Source organism: Rousettus aegyptiacus, unplaced genomic scaffold (genome assembly GCF_014176215.1).
Source record: "Rousettus aegyptiacus isolate mRouAeg1 unplaced genomic scaffold, mRouAeg1.p scaffold_m13_p_6, whole genome shotgun sequence".
NCBI classification, from domain to species: domain Eukaryota; kingdom Metazoa; phylum Chordata; class Mammalia; order Chiroptera; family Pteropodidae; genus Rousettus; species Rousettus aegyptiacus.
In genome coordinates this window covers 55,053,589-55,073,037 of record NW_023416309.1, presented here as the reverse complement: position 1 = coordinate 55,073,037, position 19,449 = coordinate 55,053,589, and the positions used below count along the sequence as shown (strand labels likewise).

Sequence of the window (19,449 nt, the reverse complement as noted above, 5' to 3'; positions counted from 1 at the left end):
TGTTAAATTGACATTTGTTAGGTACAGCACAGGGTTCTGGATGGAGCCATCCATGTCCAGCAGAGGGACCACGAGAGAAACTGAAGTCGAGAGAGAGGTTTTCACTCAGGTCGTGGAGGGGGCACCTGGCGTGCCTCGAGGGGCCACGCAGGGAGTGAGAGCTGGGTGCCGGCAGAGGGAGTTGGACCTGGGGCTTATACTTCAGTTGGGGTCCCTGGGTGGAGCGCTCTGGGCTGCCTGGAGGAAGGCTGGATTTGTCAATTCACACCATGAAGAGTGGAGGTTTGATAAGCTCCACGGCGGCCTCATTTCCGGGCACACGGGGGGCAGGTCGGGGAAGGCTTCATGATAAGGGAGGCCACCAGGAGCCTAGCCACCGGGGCCTCCGGGCTGTGATCTGTGGCGTGTGCGTGTACGAGGGTCCAGTGTCATTAAGGCCCCCTCAGGCCACTTGGCCAACGAAACGGATGCCAAAGCAGCGGGCGGGTGAGGGAAGAGGCTGTTTCGTTTCCGTGTTGTATCCTGAGTAGGGCTTCACCGGCAGTCCGCATCTAACGACGTTCGGAGAACGCCGGCACTGAGTGTCTGGAGGCCTAGCACGGACGAAAGGGCCCGGCTGTGTGAGGCAGGGAGGCGGACTCTGGGCTTCCGTCTAGGTCACGGGGCTCTTCTTCTCAGTGGGAAATCGTAAACTCACTCATAAGGACTTTCACCCAGGTCAGTATTTTTTGCCAAGTGCCCATCCAGTGACTGACCTGGTTCACACGGCTGCAAACACCGATACTGCAAAACTGTGAGGCTCAGGTGAGCAGAGCAGCCCGGATCCCTGACTGCCGGAGCGAGCCCGCGACCCCCCTTACTCGGCCCAGGTCCCATCTCTGTGACTCCCATGGCCCCTTCCGCTCAGCTCCCACGATGCTCATCTTTACCTTCGGACTCCTGCCTGGCTGAGGACCTTTGCCACGGTACCTGCCACGAGACGAGTCCAGTGTTCTCCATGGCAGGGGATCTCTCTCCGGGAGCCCTGTGCCCTCGGAGCTGACCTAGTGCTCCTGGCTCTGGCGGATACCAGCGTCTGCACGGACACTGTGCCCACAGACTTTGGCACAGGCCAAGGTTTGGAAACGGGTTCTGAATCTGCAAAACCCAAATGGAAGACGTCCATATGTTTAGTCTCAAAGACATGGCCCCATGTTATAAGATCTAAACAGAATTCACCATCAGGAAAAAGTTCATCTCCCTCAGACCCATCATAGTTCCCGTTCTTCCGAGGCTGCTGTGAAACTGCAGTGTGACCTTAGTTTTCAGATGCTTCGTGTTTGCATCTCAAGCATCTCGCACACTGTCCTTCCTGTTAAATCCCATGGCTTCTCTTTATTTTCTATTCTCTCTTTATATTGCAATATAATATTGCAAGCTAGTTGCCCCAAGTCCCAAGGTAGGTGATACACAAATTTAAGTACATTTATAACTAACAAAAACAGAAATACCCGAGGCAGGATTATTTTTAATATTGTATCTATTCAAAGTACATGTTATATAGTATATAAGATAATATAAAACACTATAAAATGACGAGTAATAAAACATCTACTAAGAAAAAAATATTGCTCATCAGGATATTTGTGTCCCCCCAAGTCAGAGCCCCTCATTTACATCACAGTAGCATGGTGGCTGGGGTTCAAAGTAGGCATACGAGTTACAATCGTTACATGTGTCATAACATTCGTTACATGGGTTACATGGGTTACACGAGTTGCATGGGTTACATGGGTTGCATGGGTTACATGGGTTGCATGGGTTGCATGAGTCATAACATTCGTTACATGTGTCATAACATTCGGGACATTCGGGACATTCGGTGCATTCGGTGCATTCGGTGCATTCGGTACAATCGTTACATTTGTTACATTCGTCGTAGCACAGGTTGGGACAGGACCCAATGGTAATGGCTGTGGCCGCCGTGTTGTCCTCGATGACCATGGCTGGATCATCGTTTAAGGTGAAACACACAGGAACCTTTGGAACTCTTAAGAAAAAACACACAACGCATGGAATTACAATCTTCCTTCTCAGTCCATTTGGTAACGAATCATCATCGGTGGAGCTGGGAACTTCGGGCTGGAGCCGGCCATACGCGGGCCACCAGCCCGCCCCCTCCCACTTCCTGTCTAGTTCCTGCCTCTCCTACGACTGCTGGAAACGTCAAGTCAGACCACAGAGAAGAAGGGAGAGTGACCGCCGGGGCGGGCGGGTCTGGTCGCCCAGGCCCGCCGAGTGCAGCGCGTGGTGGGGAGGGGGCTGGAGCTCACCTCCCGGCTCACGGCTTAGCTGCCCCAGCGCGGGGACGCCACTGCTTCGGACGCCTCGCCTCTCCCGTGTCTGAAAGGTCCTGCCCCCAGATTTAATTGTGTCTTGTCTGATCTACACTCCTTTGTCAGGTGTCTCCCAGGAGCTTCACGCAGCTCTGGCTCCCCACAGTCCGACGGGCCACCTCACTGTCCCCAAGGCCATTGGCAGTGACCCTGAGCGCACCCCGAGCGCCCCCCAGCTCAGGCAAGACATGGAGCGAGCCTGGCCTGAGGGGCCGTGGGGCGGAGACTCGCGGGCTCAGTCTCCCCGCAGTCTTCGGTCCGCAGTGCCGGGGACAGAGGGGCCAGCGGGCCGAGTCCACCCGCTGAGGGCGAAGCCCCGAGGTCAGCGACAGCCCAGCAGCGCAGACACACAGACCCCTGGCTGAGAACACTCACTTTTGAGCTCACAACCCCAAGCCAGAAAGGGAAGAAGCCAAGATTCTAGGCTCACCTGCCTTTGCGTTTCAAACCTGCCCACCCCCCACCTTCCTGACCTTGCCCAGCGCTCGGCCCCAGGGCAAGGAGAGACCCTGCTCCAGGGTCCCATTTGAGGGGTGTTACTCACTCTTATGTCACTTACTTCAAAGCCTTGGCCAATTTGTAGCAAAGACTGATGACAAAGGACATCAACACAAATGAGACGATCAGCAAGGCGACACCGATGGCGATGGCAATCTTGAAGTCAATCATCTTTCAGGCACCTGGGCAGAGAGTGCAGGTGAGTGGTGAACGTGGCTCCCTTCCCACCGCCCGCAACAACCTAGCTATGCCCCCTTCAGTGGGGGAAGAACCACCCTACGCCACAGGGCCTCATGGGCGACTCTTCCCAGGGAGGCCTAGGAGCCTCAGCCGCCGGCTGGGGAAAGGGTTTATTTGTGGATGAAAAGGGAGTGAAGTTCAAGGTCCAGAACAAAAGACATCAAGAGAGAAAATGGGAAGAATCTTTACCCTTCCATTGGCAGTGGCGTGCAGCTGTAAATAACAAACAGGCCTGCACTTGAGCAAATGGGTTTATTCCCAAACACCTGAGTCTCATGAAATATATTCACTGATAGTCAGGATTGACCCCCAGCTGACTCCTAGTAGCCTTTGTCTCTCATCCTCTCTCTCGGAGACCACAGGCCTTTCTGCCATTTTTCCTCCTTAATCTTTCCGAGAAATCCAATCTGTCTGTAATAAGCGAGTTGAGTCATCTAACACTCTGATACTGGGGAACCATGAGCCAGGAAAGGAGTATAAACAATGTGGCTGCTAAATATACTTAGTACAATTAAACCATCTAGATCTGGATAAAAGCCAGGTATAAAAACAAATACATATAAAAATTAAAAAAATAAAAAACTTGAAGGAACAGAGTATTTTATCAAACCTGTAATTTTAGAAAGGAGGCTCTCATCAGCCCTGTTAGGGGGAATTAAAAGCCAAGGTTGGAGAGCTCAGTTTGGAGGCGCAGCTACTGTCCAGCTCGGGCTTCTGGGCCATGGTCTGTGACATCATCTCCGTGGACACCAGCATGGTGTCCACAGGGTTCTGAATTCCGGTCCGTGCGCAGTTATAGTTTAGCTCCCATGAAACAGAACTGACATTTCAAATCACTTAATTCTAAGTCTTTACCTTTGCAGGTCTTACTTCCCTCCTGGTCATTTGTAGGATTTTACTGCTAATCACAAGCAAGTTTAAGATTTCAATTTTAAAGTTAAAAGAAAATGTAGGGAGGCTGAAAATACTCTTACACTTAAAAGTTCAGTTCTAGAAGACTGTTTAGACTTTGTGTTTAAGCCACACGATGAAACAATACGGAGCCATGTGCTAGGATTCAAGTATATGCTAATTGACATCGGAAGACTTTTACACTTTATAGGATAAATAAAATTTAACATAAATTTGAAGATTTAATGGGCTTTATTAAATGATTCGTGAATTGGGCGGCATCTCATCTAGCAAGCAGAGAGACCCTCCGAGGGTTATACAAGATGGAAGGCTTTTCATTGAAAAAATAAAATCTTCCGTTTGCTATAACATGGGTGGACCTAGAGAATATTATGCCAAGTGGAATAAGTCAGAGACAGAGAAAGACAAATACCACGATTTCATTTACATATGGAATCTGAAAAAACAAAATAAATGAACAAACGAAACTCACAGATACAGAGACCAAACCGATAGTTGGCGGATTGGGGCGGCGGGTCATGGAGACGGACGCAAAAGACGAGAGGGGTTAAGAGGTCGAGCTTCCGCTTATAAAAATGGTCACGGGGACGTAAAGCACAGCACGGGGGTACGGTCGCTAATACAATAGCCATGCATGGTGCCAGACGGGTGACTGTGTGTGGGACCAGACTCATCACGGTATCCGCTCTGTACACGAATGTCGAATCACCACGTTACATGCCTGACGCGAACGTGATAGTGTATGTCAACTATAATTTAAAAATAAATTTAGGAAAAAAAGGCAGAGGCCTTTACAGAAAGGCGGGTGGGACAAGGAAGTCACCGGCAGGAGAGAAGTGGGAGTTCACTGGCCGGAGGTGAGAGAGCAGGTGGGCACGCGCCCTCTGGCTGAGCGGCAGTGCTTGCGCCGACTGGCTGGTTGCTGGGCGGAGGGACCGCCTCCTCCCGCTGCAGTTCCTGACTGGGAGTTCGAGGGCCTGTCCTCCTGGGCGTCTGTCACTGACGTCTTCCTGTTTGGGTCAACTGAAGAGGAGTGGGAGGGCATGAGAACCTTTTCAATTTCAGTTGAAGTTTCCTTTATTAATTTTCACAACAGGTAAGATAAAAGCGTTACAGAAATGAAAGTTGAATCGCATACCTGTCGTAGTCAGGTGTGTGTGATTTCAGGTACTCACACCCAACCAATCTTGTAACATTAAATGAGACTCTAGGTGCACGCATGATGGCTTCGGTTTGTTTCTCTGCTCCTCCCTGCGAAATGTAACTGTAGTCCCTGAAACACATAGCAGAGGGCAAACAGAGAACTCTCAAAGTTGCAAACCGGCGAGGGCCCCCGGGGCTGGATGGGCAACGCAGGAGCAGGACAGAAGCGGGCGGGCCAGGCTTGCTGTTTCCCAACTCTGAATGTAGGGACAGAATGTGGCTCTGGTGGCTCTTTCCCGCTTGGATTCCACGCGAGTCCTGCCGAGAAGCCCAGGCTAGTCCAGCAACAGTGGCAAGGTGGATGGCGTGGGAGCCCCGCTGACGATAAGCGGCCAGGGGAAGTGCTCTGCTCCCTTGCTTGTCCCAAGGCTCCGCCACTAAGATACAGTGGGGTAGCCAGTTGGCAGCCCAAAGGGGATCCCTCTGTAACAAGTATCTTTGTCCCCACAGGCCAGACGTTCCCTTCTCCTATTTAGATGCACCAAATGGCTCTGGCCTGGGGAATCTCCTGCTCCTTCAGGCAGCATTGTCGGGACCTAGGAGCACCAGGGGCACCAGAGAAGCTAAGCAGATCAAAATAGTACTGTAAAGCCTTTGGACATTAAATTGTCACTGGAACCTCATCCCACAAAAGTAGATCAGGATCTGCATGCTAACCTAAGTGGGTGACTACATGATAAAAATAAAAGATTTAAATAGGATCTAGAGTCTCCTAATAGCCAAAATATCTAAGATTCAATGGAAAGTCACCTGTCAGACCAAGAACCAGAGACCAAGTAACACCAGAATAAGTAAAGATGACGAATTGGTGCCAATGGCAAGATGAGTCAAATGTTGGGAATTGTCTAAAAGGATTTAAAGCAGCCATCATAAAATGTCTTCAACAATTAACACCAAGAAATACCAGCAAAGAGATGGAAGTTAAAACAGAAGAACCAAATGGAAAACATAGAACTGAAAAGTAAGTTAACGGAAATTAAACAAAAACAAAAAACCTCACTGGATGGGCTTCAGAGCAGAAGAAGACAGCACTGAATTAGTGAACTAAAGGAATTTACCCAATCTGAACAAAAATTAACAAAGCCTCAGGGGCCTGTGGGACTATAACAAAAGAGCTAACATGTATGTCATCAGAGTCTTAGAGGAGAGGACAGAGAGAATGGAGCAGAAAGAATTTGTGAAGAAATATAGCTACGAACTTTTCAGATTTGGCAAAAGACACAAACTGACATTCAAGAAGCTGAGAAAACTCCAAGCAGGATAAACCTAAGGAAACCCATTGCAGACATGATAATCATTAAACTTCGAAAATTAAAGACAAAGAAACAAACCGGAAAGCAACCAGAGAAACACCACAGTACCTACAAGGGAATACAAGTTCAACACACCCGTAACTACGGAGGCCAGAGGGAAGGTGCACACAACATGTTCCAAGCGCTGAATGAAAACCACCGTCAACTTCAAATCCTATATCCAACGAAACTACCCTTCAGAAAGGAAAGGGGAAGAGACATTCTCAGATGATGAAAAAAGCTGAAAGAATTTGTTCTGAACAGATCTAGCCTGTAAAGGATGGTTAAAGGGCAAACAAAGGGACATGGCTGACGAAGGCGACGGGGATGCGGAGGGGTATTTTAGCCAGGATCGGCCAAGGAGTCCTTTCTAAGGAGGTGACATTTCAGCAGAGTCCTGGGAGAAAGAAGAGAGCAAAAAGAGGAGGTGTATTCCGGGCAGAGAAAAGGTTAACAGCGGAACCCCGGGGTGCAGTGGTTTGGTGTGTTCAAGGAACAGCGAAGGGGACGGGGTGACTGGGGTGAGACGCAGGAGGCGAGCGGGAAAAATTAGCCAATGACACAGTGTGGTGGGGGTTTCGAGCTCTGGCAAGTCTGGATTTTTTCCCAGCCTGTTCCAGAACACTTCTGGGCGATGTCAGCTGGGGTTTCAGGAAGGAATCCATATAACTTTGCAGAGCCTGTGCTCTTAATCGAGCACCAGCAGATGTCAAGCTGAGCGTGCATCCATGCCAACCGGAGGGCTTCACCAAACACAGATGGCGGCCTCCCCGCCGAGTTTCGGATTCAATGAGTCTGAGGTGGGGCCTGGGATCTGTATTTCAAGCGAGTTCCCAGGGGATGCTGATACTGCTGGTTCCTGAACCAGACCCGAGAACCACTGCTTAACATACCGTCATCACGTGCCGCCTAACGACGTTTTCTCGTCCACGATGGTCCGCACGCACGGTGGCGGCCCTGGACGAGTAAAATGGCGCTGAAAAGTTCCTATCATCGAGTGATGTCGTAAGCATCAAAATGTCACAGCCCAATGTCCTACCTGCTTGTGGCGATGTCGGCGTAAACGAGCCCACTGCACGGCCAGTCGTAGGAAAGTATAGCACCTGCAATTAACGATAACGCACAACTGATACTGGCCGATGTGTTTCCTGCATCTCGTTATGAGCGTACACTTCCCACGTACGCGTTTTGTGGTGAACGGTGCGCCGTGTCCCGCGGAGGCAGCTTCGTACGTCGCGCCTTCCTCTCTCGCTTGCATCGTTTTCTCTGGTGCTTGATTTAATCTTGTAAGTACTGCGGTCCGCTTCTCCTTTTTCGGCAAATTCAGGCAGTATTTTCTTATAAAATAATACTTTTAATAAAAAACTATGTATATGTAAACATGTGTATAGCAATTTATAAATAGGAGAAAATCAATGCCTATGAAATTCTGATATATATAAAATGTAGTATAGGTCCTCATTAACCTAGAAAAATGAAGAAATGAAAGACCAGGAATAAAATCCCATCTGAATTATTTGTACTATAATCATGACTACTCTGTTTTAATCACTTTATAAAACATAGCTAATATGTTCTACTTATAACTATGTTAAGGCGATTTATGAATCAAAGAGCACACCACAGCCACAGAAGCTGCACGACCATTGACAGAGGGCTCCGCTTGGAGCGAGACCTGTTTCTCCTGAGCGCTGGAGAAAAGGCACCTCGTGCCTACACGGTAGGGATAATTTAAGAAGAGCCTGTAAGAGTGACATCACCGGAGTCGGAGCGATTCGTAAATGAACAAACATCGTGTTTACTAGTCCTCATTTTAAGAATTAAATTCTCCCAAATAGGAAATGAGTACAAAACATCCTTTTTCATCTTAACAAATATTAGACCAAAAGTATTTCTGTTTATTCAACACATGTAGTTTCCAGGGTGGATGCATTTATTTTTTAGATGCAAGTATATTACCTTTCAACACACACACACAGTTGTCATTTCTGAAACTCAGTCTGCCAGCGAGGACGGCCACCTCGAGTCACAGGCCTCGCTCCTCCCAGGCAGGGCCTGGCCCTTCCCACGGCAACGTGCAGAGAAGGGCTCTGGAAGGACCTGTGTCAGCTCAGGGAAGGGGCGTTCCTTATACTTTCTAGGTTAACTGAAATAAAACAAGACGGCGTCTCTCATTTTGCCTCAATCGCTAAATCTAAAGTAATAACCCTAACAAGGAACAGGCAGGCCACTTCCGATGTTCGCTTTCCCATTACAGATACAGTATAATGGGACACAGAATCAACGGCTCCAATGGAAACAAATTTTACACATGTCAAACATCGCATCCAATCTTTTATCAAAATAAACAATATAAATATAATTTGGTGATCTGAAATTAAAGGCTGAAGTTTAAGTACTCAGTTTTCCAAGACAATCGATTAGAAAAAAGGAAAAAACAATCAAATACTCTAAGCATTTATCCATAACCCTAAAACATAAACTCTTGTCTAAATTAAAACAGTACTTCAAACACATTCACAATATGCATTAATGAACTACATTAGAAATCTGTAAAAATTTTAGACATTTAAACGACACAGACGTGTACATAAAATTCTGTAAGGGTGAACAACGGTGTAAACAAGACTAGTCATGACTGTATCATATCAACTCTGTGGCCAGTACTGGATGTACAAACCGAGTATACTAAAACAAACACCGACATCATCACGTACGTGGCTGATCCTCAAACGGCATTACACACTTGCTCTGAACTTTTTGGGCCTTGGCTTTGTAATAAATATGTATAAATATCTGTAGTGCACTGTACACGCTGAGCACTTATCTTTCTCCATTTGAAAGTCTTTCTCCAGAGTCACAATGTCTTAGAGGCGTCCCAGTGGGTGGGGAGTTGGGGTTCTGCAGCACGTCCATTAGCAAAGCCACCTTATTATCTATGTGCTCCTGGAGTCTATAGATTCGCTGATCGATGTAGTCCAGAAGTTTCTTTTCCATCAGCTCCATATTTTTCAAAAGAATCTTTTCCAAGTAGGAGCAAACAGGTTGCTCTCCCATTCTAAAAATAAGTTTAAAATAATAATGTAATAATTATCCCGAATATTAGAACAGAAACAACCAAACTACACAACGAGCAGCCAACACACATCGCTGAAGTTTGTCTCCTTATGACATATTCTCAGGTTCTGAATTAGACGTGCGGCGGGCGGCCAAGTCCCGAATGCCCACAGCACTCTCATTTACTTCCTTAAACACTGATGCCTACAACTGAAACGAGAATCTGAAAATGAAGACGACAGAATTTCTACCCTCAAAGAACCAGCCTTTAGAAAGGAGGGTCTTTTGGATTTCGAGCTCCAGATCAAAACCGATCCTGCCCCCAAAAGGGTCAAGGTCTCCATGGATGTCTCTCAAGTACCTCCCCGAACAATTTAGCCAGATTGGTATTATTTCATCCACACCACCTTACTAACGTCCTGGAAAGTTCTTTTCTAACCTAATAGGAAAAATATTGCCTACTTTTCTGGAACGGGCAAATTAAGACACAAATAATAAAAAAGCATGGCAGTTTCGTAAGTTCACAATGAATGAATACGAGGACAGAATTCCAGAGCATGGCTCACAAAACGCTGGGCTCTCCATGACTTTTTCTAGGGTTCCGTGAGGCCAAAGCCTTTTTGTAGTAACACTAACAGGTTAGCGGGAGCGCTCGTCCCCGTAGGCTCCTGAATGAACGTACAGTGACATAGTCCGGAGGCCCCGCGATGCGCAATGTCATTGCTCTCGTGCCTAACGCAGAGTGCGTGGTCGTCTGTTCTTCTGTTTCTAGAATTGGCCAAGGTGGTAGGTTTAGGGTGTGAAGAAGTGTGTGTCACAGGTTAACTCGGTTTGTTCTCAGTCCTGCTGCAGTCACGGTGGCTGCTGGCGAGACGTGCCGCAATGAACACACCTGAGAATCCAAGCAGAAACTAACACAGATCTGCACAGATTAAAACAATACCATCCTCGCTAATCTTTTTTTGGGAAAATATATATCTTCCCAAAATTATATTACTATATAATGGGTTCGTTCTTTTTAAACGGCTGAATGCTTTTATATAGTCTACATAAATAAAGGTTCTTTCAGAGTCCTCAATTTTAAGAGTGGAAAGACCAAAATGTTTGAGAACCATTACTCTAGAAAATATGAAAGGTTAAAAAAAACCCTTTATTTTCAAATAATTATAGATTCACAGGAAGTCGTAACGAATGATTCCCCAGGACCCCTCACCCGACGGTCCCGATGGCTACATCCTACCTGACTTCTTACTGTCCCTATCAACACCAGAAAACCGTGTGAGTATAGCACGTGTGTTCTCACACGTACACACACTCACGTCAACGTTGCCGTGACTGCCTTCCTGCTACCTCTCTATTGTCATGTCCACGGCCCCAATCCCCTTCGTTCCTCGAAACCTGAGAGCCACTAAGATGGTCTCTGTCTATACTTTTGAGATGACACGGTGGAATCATACAGTAGGTGACCCCTTGAGATTGTCTTGTCACACAGTATAATGTCCTCGAGAGCCACCCGAGCTGTGGCGGCACCCACAATTCATTCCTTTTCATTACTGATACAGATGTACTGCCATTTGTTTAACTACTCATATATTTTAGGATATACTGGAGTCATGAGAAAGGATAAGAGCCTGTACACTAGAAATAATCAAGATCTGAAAAACGTTTGATGACTCCAAAATTAGCTTACGTCACACAAGATCTACACAGAAAATCTTGTGATGGTTTGTCTAGCACAATGAGACAAAAAGTGCATATTACTGTCCACAGTTCCTCTCCATTCACACAGAGAACTTTCTACTGCAGCCCTGAATGATGCTGGTGTGCCTTCCACAAAATGCCCGAGAAGGGCCACACCTCCAGGTCCAGGCGCGTCTTTCAAAGCCATGCATTCTACTCTGTAGAGCATCTATTTCATGTAAGTGTTTTAACGGTAAAATGTAAAAGCTCCTAAAATTATCTCTGGAAACATTTTCAGGCAGTAGTTCTTGAAACAAGAGCTCATCTCCAGCTGATTCTCCATCTGCCAAATCTGAATCATGTGTGTATTACATACTTACCCAACACCAACGATGCCTTCGACGGGCTTGGTGACGTTTTCTGGCCACTGGGTGTTACGCCCCACCCGGAGATGGTTAAATTGACCACACAGATTCTGGAGAAAAGGCAGCAACTCAGAGTTAGGTACACTGGAGCTGTCGCCCGCTTTCTTTGGCAGGAAAGAAGATGCTGTGTTCTGAAGATCACTCTCACGGAGAGAATGGTTTGGCGGCACGGTTTTACACTCCTCGAGGCTGGGAGTATGTCCTCCGCCAGGTGGCCGTGTACGCCCATCCACGTAAGCTTTTAAGTCTTCGGTCACGTTCCCAGGTGTCAGCCCAGCTCTACCAGGGAAAGGTGCTGAGGACGACCCGCCGAGGGCGCCTGGAGGAGACGGCGATCTGAGGTCAGCCACGCGCCTGCACACAGCACGTCCCCATGCCGACTGGAGCTGCTCCCCGATGGCAGCACGATTCTGAGTGAGGTGAACGAGTAAACGTTACTCTTCACATAGTGACAATGACAGCCAACCCTGGGGTCATCACTACGAGTCGGGCAATGGGCATTCTTGCATCTGATCTTCAAACACCCATGTGAAGGAAGCTATGCTTTCCAGTGATGTTAAGTTGAGGACACCGAGGTTAAAGGTCCTTGGCCAAGGCGACACGACCCATGAGTGGCAGAACCAGGCCATGCACCCCCAGAGTCAGAGCTGTTAACCACCTGACTGTAGCTTTTCCTCATGAAAATATTAAAAAAATCTTAGTGTGCTTAGTAAAATTGTGTTGGGATATTTTAATATTTCCACCACCAAGGCCTCCTTACTTCATGGCAGTGAGATGCAGTACTCTCAACTGACTCAGTGGTGGAGAATTTTCGTAGAATTAAATGTCATCTGTCAACTTTCACAGTTAGGAAGCCAGCCTAAGGCAATCTCTAGCAACTAATTTTTCATGGAAGATACCGAGGTTGTTATATACTTAAAGTCTGATGTTCTCTGGGCACGGTGTGACATTTTCCATGACTAAAATGAGCTACCTTGAGCCATGTCTGCTTTAATAATTTGTAGGATAATAGATTATGTTCTGTGGCCTCCACTCAACTGGGTATGCTGTTCTATCTTCAGAGACAATCCTGGCTCACTCGTGGGAGGTGACACCGTGTCTCATGCAGGGGCATGTTCTTGCTATGCTCTTTGCTTTTTCCACAAAAGAAAAGCAAAGCCACCTCTCGCCTAGTTAACTGGTAAGTTCTCTGGCGCTACCCTGAGTTCAAAACCTAGACCGCTACCCAAGGGCCTCACCAGGGGGTGTCATTACAGACCTCATGTTTCTCACTTCCTAGTGTGAGGGACTGAGAAAAGAATTATGCAGGATTAGCTGGAAAACTCTGTCCATTTTCTAGATATTCTGAAAAACGTTTCCTGGATTAAGCCGGTCCCAAATTCATTCATTCAGCAAATATTCACCGGAAATCTACTCTGCTTTAGGTACTGTTTCAGGCATGGAAATAAGACAGTGAACGAAACAAATGAAAATCGCTGATCTGTGGACCCTCTGACCTAAGGGAGCAGGGAGAGACAGACAACAACGAAAGACAGGAAACCTATCTCGCAGATGGAGATGGTGATGAATAATACTTAAGGGAAAAACAAAGCAGGAGGGGGGATGGTGAGAGCCGGGGGGTGGTGAGAGCCAGGGCCGGTGCTGGGGCCAGGGGGAGGCGTCTCCATGCAAAGTCGTCCCCAGAACTGCGCTCTGGAGAGATGTTCTTCATAAAGAAAGGCTACTTCCCTCCACTGCATGTAAGTTTTGCACAAAGCTTCAGTTATTGCTAGAAGGGGAACTATGCACGATGATATTTACAGAATGTTAAACTCGGACCAGTCTCCTGTGCTGGTCATGATGGCGAAGCTCAATTACTTCTGGTGGTGGCAGAATACTGCAAAAGACTTTATGATAGAAAAATTGAAAATTCTATACCAACGGCAATTGTACTTGTAGTGGAATCAATGTCAAAACTGTGCATGACAATTAATTTGGCAGAAATTTTAATTAAAAAAATCCAAAGGCAAATTAGGTATTTGCTGTGGGAGGCTCTATGATCCAGCCCCAACCTACTTTAAACTTCCCCCGGCACTTCTCTGCTCCCGAGAAACGAACTTCTATTCACTTCCCAGCTGTATCCAGTCCTTCTAGCACTGAAGGTTTAATGCACACTATTTTCTATCTGTGAAACTGCATCCCTCCAAATTCCATGCCTAATTCCATGCTTCTTCCTTGGATGCCTAGAAACATGAAACTAAAATCCTTAAAGACAGGCTATAGAGCGCTGATCTCTGAATCTTCTAAAGTGCTCAAAACAGAGCCTTCTTCACTGAGCAGGTGCTTAATAAATACTCGCTGAATGAATGAGTCAATTCACGAAAAATCATAAAGTCTGTAAAAAAAATTTTGTAAGAGGGTAGGTCTACAGAATGCTATTTTTATAAAAGTTAATAAAGGTAACTGTCAAATCAATAATAAAAGTTCACAGAAAAATTTAAGTCACTACATGTCCTCATAGAAAGCCGTCATTCTGAAATTTTTAAAGGTGTCTGGAAAGAAACCCATCTCTACTTACCTGCTGCTGAAATCTAACCATACTCATCAATTGCTGAGCTCCAGGTGATAACTTTGACCCCATGGACTCCATGATGGTTTGGACTCTCTCAAGGTCTATCCTTGATCCTAGAGCAGGAGAGCTCGTTGAAGAACTTCCTACAACTGGCCTCACATGTACCACAACTTTACTGATGAACACACACTGCTTCTCACCAAAGGAGAGCAACTGTTAAAAAACAGAAGTTCCAGGAAATAATATTAAACAACGATCACAATTCAAGATCACCGTTTTTGTATAAACTAGCAATAGTGAGGTGTTCAGAAAAGCAAATATAAACTTTAAATACATTTTCATGTTTTCTCTATAATTGTATTGGTCAGTACTTCCAATTTATTATGAGGCTCAAGAGAACTATCTGTGTAAAAAAGAATGCCATTTTCAAATGGAAAAAATACATAGGCTATACAAAGGGCCTGAAATAAAGTTTCACTTACTTAAGGAATTAAATAAACTATACTGAATCTGGAAAGCTTAACACACCATAGCTAGCTATAATGTAATACAAAATAAAGCTATTCAGAAGGACTTCCAAAGTATTTACTGAAATAATAAATATAAGTCAGTCCTTTAGAATTTAGAATAAGGGAAAATCAAGACGGTCTAACATAACCTGCTGGTTCGCACACAAAAAGACGAGGTCAGTGGTGATTTTCTAACTTGTTAAAGGATTACCCAGTTAGCAAAAGTCAAGCTTGGAACTTGGCTCTTCTGGCTTCTACCGCAGGGTCCTATCCAATGCTTTCTGCTGCCTCTTTTCATCCATGTTTCTGAACCAAAATACGTTTCACATGTGATGTGGACAACAGAGTAGTGAGGTGGAAAGGGAACGGCATGTCGAACAAGACGGACCTGAGTTCACTGGTGCCTGTGCTACTTAGGGCCTGTATGACCCTGAGAGCAAAGGCCAAAAGCTAAGTCAGAAATACGACGAGGGAAGGCGAGAACAATTTCACACGGCCGTTGTGAGGATTATGTGTTGAAATCCCCAGCACCCACCACTCAGGAATTGTTCAAAAATATGCATCAGTAACAATTATTTCTAATTTTCATACACTATTGACCCAGAATAAGCTTCAGTAGGTTCAGGATTTCCCTAAACGAAACGGCCCTTTATACTCCCATGTACTTCCACAGCACAGTTGCAAAAAACACTTAGCTTCAGAGACACACAAGGAACCAACTGTAAGCAACATGAAGACACAGGTCAAACTAGACCCAGGAGCCCAGTACTCTGAATGGGGCAGCAGAGAGATGACTGTCCTCAACAATTAAGGAACCTTTCCTTAAATGTATACACCTACCTCCAAACCTCCCTGCCGTCCCCTCTCTGCTTCTCAAGCCCATAGCCTTTCTCACCGCTCAATACTGTACATATTTACTCGCTGAGTCAGCCTACTGTCTGTCCACCCCACTGAAACGGAAGCGGCATGAGAGCAGTCACTCCGGTTCACGATACTGCCGCTAATTCCTCCGTGCCTAGTAGAGTATCCATCATTAGTAGGCACTCAAAAATTTGAATGAATACTTCATGTCAAATGAATCATTCTATTTAAATAAATTTGGAAGCTATTAACATATACTATCTAAAACAACATCTTGGAATAATTGGTTTGTAAATTTGCAACCTGACTGCTATGAAAATCGCTTACTTCTTTTCTTATTCTAAAGTCTTGTAACCCCAAATGAAGTAATGTGGAGATAAAAAGGTTACGATGATTTATTTTTTAAATTTTTTTTTAAAAAGCTTTATTGAGATAATTTACACTGAACCCATTTAAATGTATAATTCAATTCAGTGGATTTGAGTATATTCACAGAGTTGTGTAACCACCACGATTTCAGAATATCGCTCTAAAAAGCAACCTTGTACCACTGGCGGTCACTCCCTACCCTCCACTTCCCTCCCCGGCCCTAGACAACTAATCGACTTTCATTCTCTTGGATTTGTCTATTCTGGATGTTTCTCTTATACATGGAATCATACAATAAGTGGTCCTTTGTGACTGACTTTCATACAGTGTAATGTTTTCAAGGCTCATCCAGGTTTGTAATATGTATCAGTAACCCACTGCTTTCTATGACTAAATACCATGTTTTGTTTATCTTTTCATTAGGTGATGGATAGTAGGGTTGTTTCTACCTTTTGGTTATCAGAAATGATGATACTATGAACATTCATGTTACACAGTAAGGGTTCATCTTTCTTAGCACTCAGATTGCTCTGTGAGGTAGTTCCAGAGATAAGGAGATCTGCCCACTGTCACTCAGCTGGTAGGCAAGGAGGCAGAGTATTCTGGGCTTATGCCATCTAGCTTACTACCCTTTCTCTAGACTTCAGACACACCACAGACGTTCACCTGTGATATTTTTCATACTCAAGATACCAGTTCAAGTCCCTTTAACTTTCAGGTGCTCTTTCTATAACCTCTACTTCTCTTCCATTTTTCTTGACATAATGGAGCCAAAACTGCTTGCGGTAATCTTGACACTATAGTTTTATATAAAGATAACCAGGTGCAAAGTTGGACTAACTGTATTACCAAACCAACCCAAAATAAGTACAATTCATACAAAACATTTGCAGTTGTCAAGTTAGTTAGAATTTAGTGATACTTACCTTTATTTTACAAGCAAGAGTGGAGGACTCTAATTTTAAATATTTTTTGTAGAAAATAATTTCATGTTCACTAAAAATAAAATAGAATTTAAATTACTTTTACTTTTATTATCATTTTTAATAGAAACATTTAAAAATGAATTGTTTCTAGGTCATTCCTTAAACCCTCAATTTGTTTGGCAAGGGACAAAGAATTGGGGGTCCCTACTCAAGTGACCTCATTACCAACATTGTGTCTCTTCTTTCTACATTTGTGAGAGAATTAAATGAGATAAGCTATATAAAATCATGTAGTGCAGAGCATATAGTAAAGGTCAGTAAGTCTAGCTTTTATTTCCGATATGCGCACACAGTCCATATGTTGAGTTATACTAAAGTGAGATTAGGGTAGAATTTTTGTGGAAGAGGCTGAAGAAAAATCAAACTACAACAGCTGAATTGTGGATTAAATAGGCTGCTATGGTACATGCTTGGGCCCGTTTACCATTTGTTATGGACTTCTTTCCAAAAAAAAATGTGTTCAAAGTTCCAGACCGGCAGATAAATTAACATTTGGAGAACACACCATTGTGAGTTCACGGAGAGAGTGAGGCAGCAGTAACAAAGGCCACACTCCAGTTGACGACACAGTCCCACTGGCTAAGTGACCCTCTACCTGGTCACTTCCCCTGTACCAGCCCTAAATTTCCATGTTTATAAAAATGAGAAAGCTTATCTAGATTATCCTGAAGATCCCTTAAAGGTAAAGTTCTATTCCTGCTGGTATATTTTTTTTAATCTTCTCTCCCCTAACATCTGGCACCAATGTCAGAGAATTAATAAATATTGCAAAAGCTGAGGAAAATAAGACTACTTCGAAAGAACACTTCTGCATTAAGCAGCCACAAACCTGTTATCCAGAACATTACACACATTCTCGCCCCTACTGGTTCCACAGTACTCCTCTCCCAAGTATACTTCCATATTTCTTGCTGAACTTAAAACGCCCACAGAAACGATTTCTTCACCTCCATTAGGCTCACATCTCAGGTAAAGGAAGCAGGGGTTTTCATCTTGGCTGTTGAGGCTCCTTTTCAAAATCACCAGATCCTGGCTGAAAAGAAAATTAAGAATATTGTAGAGCCTAGTCCTCTGAACTCCGTTATTAACCCACTTATTAGGCCACAGGGGTTGACATTTTATCCAATTCATATCCTTTTGCAGCGCAAGAGCTGTGCAACGCAACCAACGAATGCTCAACACACAATTTATAAGGAAATGTTTTACACATAACGGCTTTCCACTCTATTTTTCCCTTGACCTTTACATTCTAAGCGACTGCCTGTATCAGTCTCTCCAGTTAAATGCATTAACTGGACATCCAGTGAACTAAGACCAGATCAGAAGTGGGGGTCGGGGACGAGGGAGCAGATTGGAATAAAGGACAAAAGTGTGTCTTTTTCAAAATTAAGAGGATGGTAATTCTCGACGGTTGGAATTCTTTTTACGCCTAATTGGCCGAAAGGAGGTTTTTGTTTGGAGGGGGCGGATTCTGATTTGGACAGGGGGCCTCGTGAGCTGACATAACGGACATAGGGATGTGTTTGAAACGCCGAGTTTCCAGGTGTCGGGCCCCCACTCCCCAGCGCCCGACACTCACGCACCCGCAGTAACCGCCGCCTTCTCGCCCTCCCGTCCCCGCGGCCTGCCCCTCGCCGACGCCGGCCCGGGCTCCCCGCACAGACCGGTGACCAGCTCCGCTCCCGGATCCCGGGCCCACACCCTCTTCCCTCACGGCCCCCGGCTCCTCTCACGGCTCCCCCAGCGGCGTGGCTGTCACGGAGCCGCAACTCCCGACTCCGCCCGCCAAGCGCACCCTGGGGCAGGCGGCGCCGGCAACTGCTCCCAGTCGAAGTCGTGGGCGCTGAGACCAGTTCCGGTGACATGGAGGCTCTGGGCCAGAGCCCCGCATGTGGCATCCCAGGAAGAGACCAGCGTCGGGCCACCCGTCAGTCCCCCGTCCTCAACCCGGGTCTCCATTCGATCGCCTCCAGGCCAGGCCAAGCCCGGAACCTCTCTTCCGGCGCTCGCGTTTCCGCCAGGGCAGAGGGGAGAATATCAAGCAGTGCCACTTCCGGCCCGTCCTGCTTTAATCCGAGGAGCCGCGGCTTCTCGCGTCTGCGGGGAGAGAACCAGCTACTGTAGACACGCATGCGCGCGCCGGCCAGATTCAGCAGCCGCGTTCAAAACCTGCCGGGGAGATTTCAAGGGCGGAGCGCCGACGGACGGAGCATGCGCACTGGCAGCACCTCGTCCTGCCGCTGGAGCTCGCGCAGGCGCAGTGTGGTGGGCGGGTGTTCCACTTTGTCCTGGGAGGAAAAGTAGGTGATCGATGGCGGTTGCTGGGCGGCCTGGGAGAGTTGGTCCAGGGACGAGAGTCTGTCGTCAGGGAGGTGTGGTGTTGTCGGTCTGCACGGCCCGGCGGACGCCCCCCGTCCACCCTCGCGGTCCCGGAGCGGGGCCTCCCACTAACAGCGGTGGTGTGCGCGGCGGCTTGGCATTTTCTTTTTAC

General features: G+C 46.2%; 1 protein-coding gene and 1 non-coding gene across 4 annotated transcripts; both read right to left on the bottom strand.

Annotated features, from left to right (window-relative positions):
- Positions 1 to 666: 666 nt before the first annotated feature.
- Positions 667 to 7,626, bottom strand: LOC107516000. Of its 3 annotated transcripts, none has more exons than XR_004951406.1 (4): positions 5,164 to 7,626; positions 3,724 to 5,048; positions 2,935 to 3,055; positions 667 to 2,029 (listed from the first exon to the last, which is right to left on the bottom strand). It is a non-coding gene; the product is annotated as an uncharacterized LOC107516000 (transcript). The 3 variants fall into 3 exon arrangements; XR_004951405.1 differs by having other exon boundaries at positions 669 to 2,029; positions 2,935 to 4,746; positions 4,849 to 5,048; XR_004951404.1 differs by having other exon boundaries at positions 669 to 2,029; positions 2,935 to 5,048.
- A 668-nt stretch (positions 7,627 to 8,294) lies between these two features.
- Positions 8,295 to 19,092, bottom strand: CUNH10orf88 (chromosome unknown C10orf88 homolog). Its single transcript, XM_036222905.1, has 6 exons — positions 18,754 to 19,092; positions 17,788 to 17,991; positions 16,899 to 16,968; positions 14,240 to 14,446; positions 11,638 to 12,092; positions 8,295 to 9,578 (listed from the first exon to the last, which is right to left on the bottom strand). Exons 1-6 carry the CDS (start codon positions 18,915 to 18,917, stop codon positions 9,344 to 9,346), a joined length of 1,335 nt encoding a protein of 444 aa, XP_036078798.1. The 5' UTR covers positions 18,918 to 19,092; the 3' UTR covers positions 8,295 to 9,343.
- Positions 19,093 to 19,449: the final 357 nt, after the last annotated feature.

What these genes read in the sequence shown, in the direction of transcription:
- CUNH10orf88 (XM_036222905.1), bottom strand. Translation starts at nt 18,917, where the DNA reads ATGGAGACCCGGGTTGAGGACGGGGGACTGACGGGTGGCCCGACGCTG. An exon ending in CCGGCGCCGCCTGCCCCAGG is followed by an intron (nt 17,992 to 18,753) that starts GTGCGCTTGGCG and finishes TTTTCTTTTCAG; the next exon opens with CCAGGATCTGGTGATTTTGA. An exon ending in TGTAATGTTCTGGATAACAG is followed by an intron (nt 16,969 to 17,787) that starts GTTTGTGGCTGC and finishes TTTTATTTTTAG; the next exon opens with TGAACATGAAATTATTTTCT.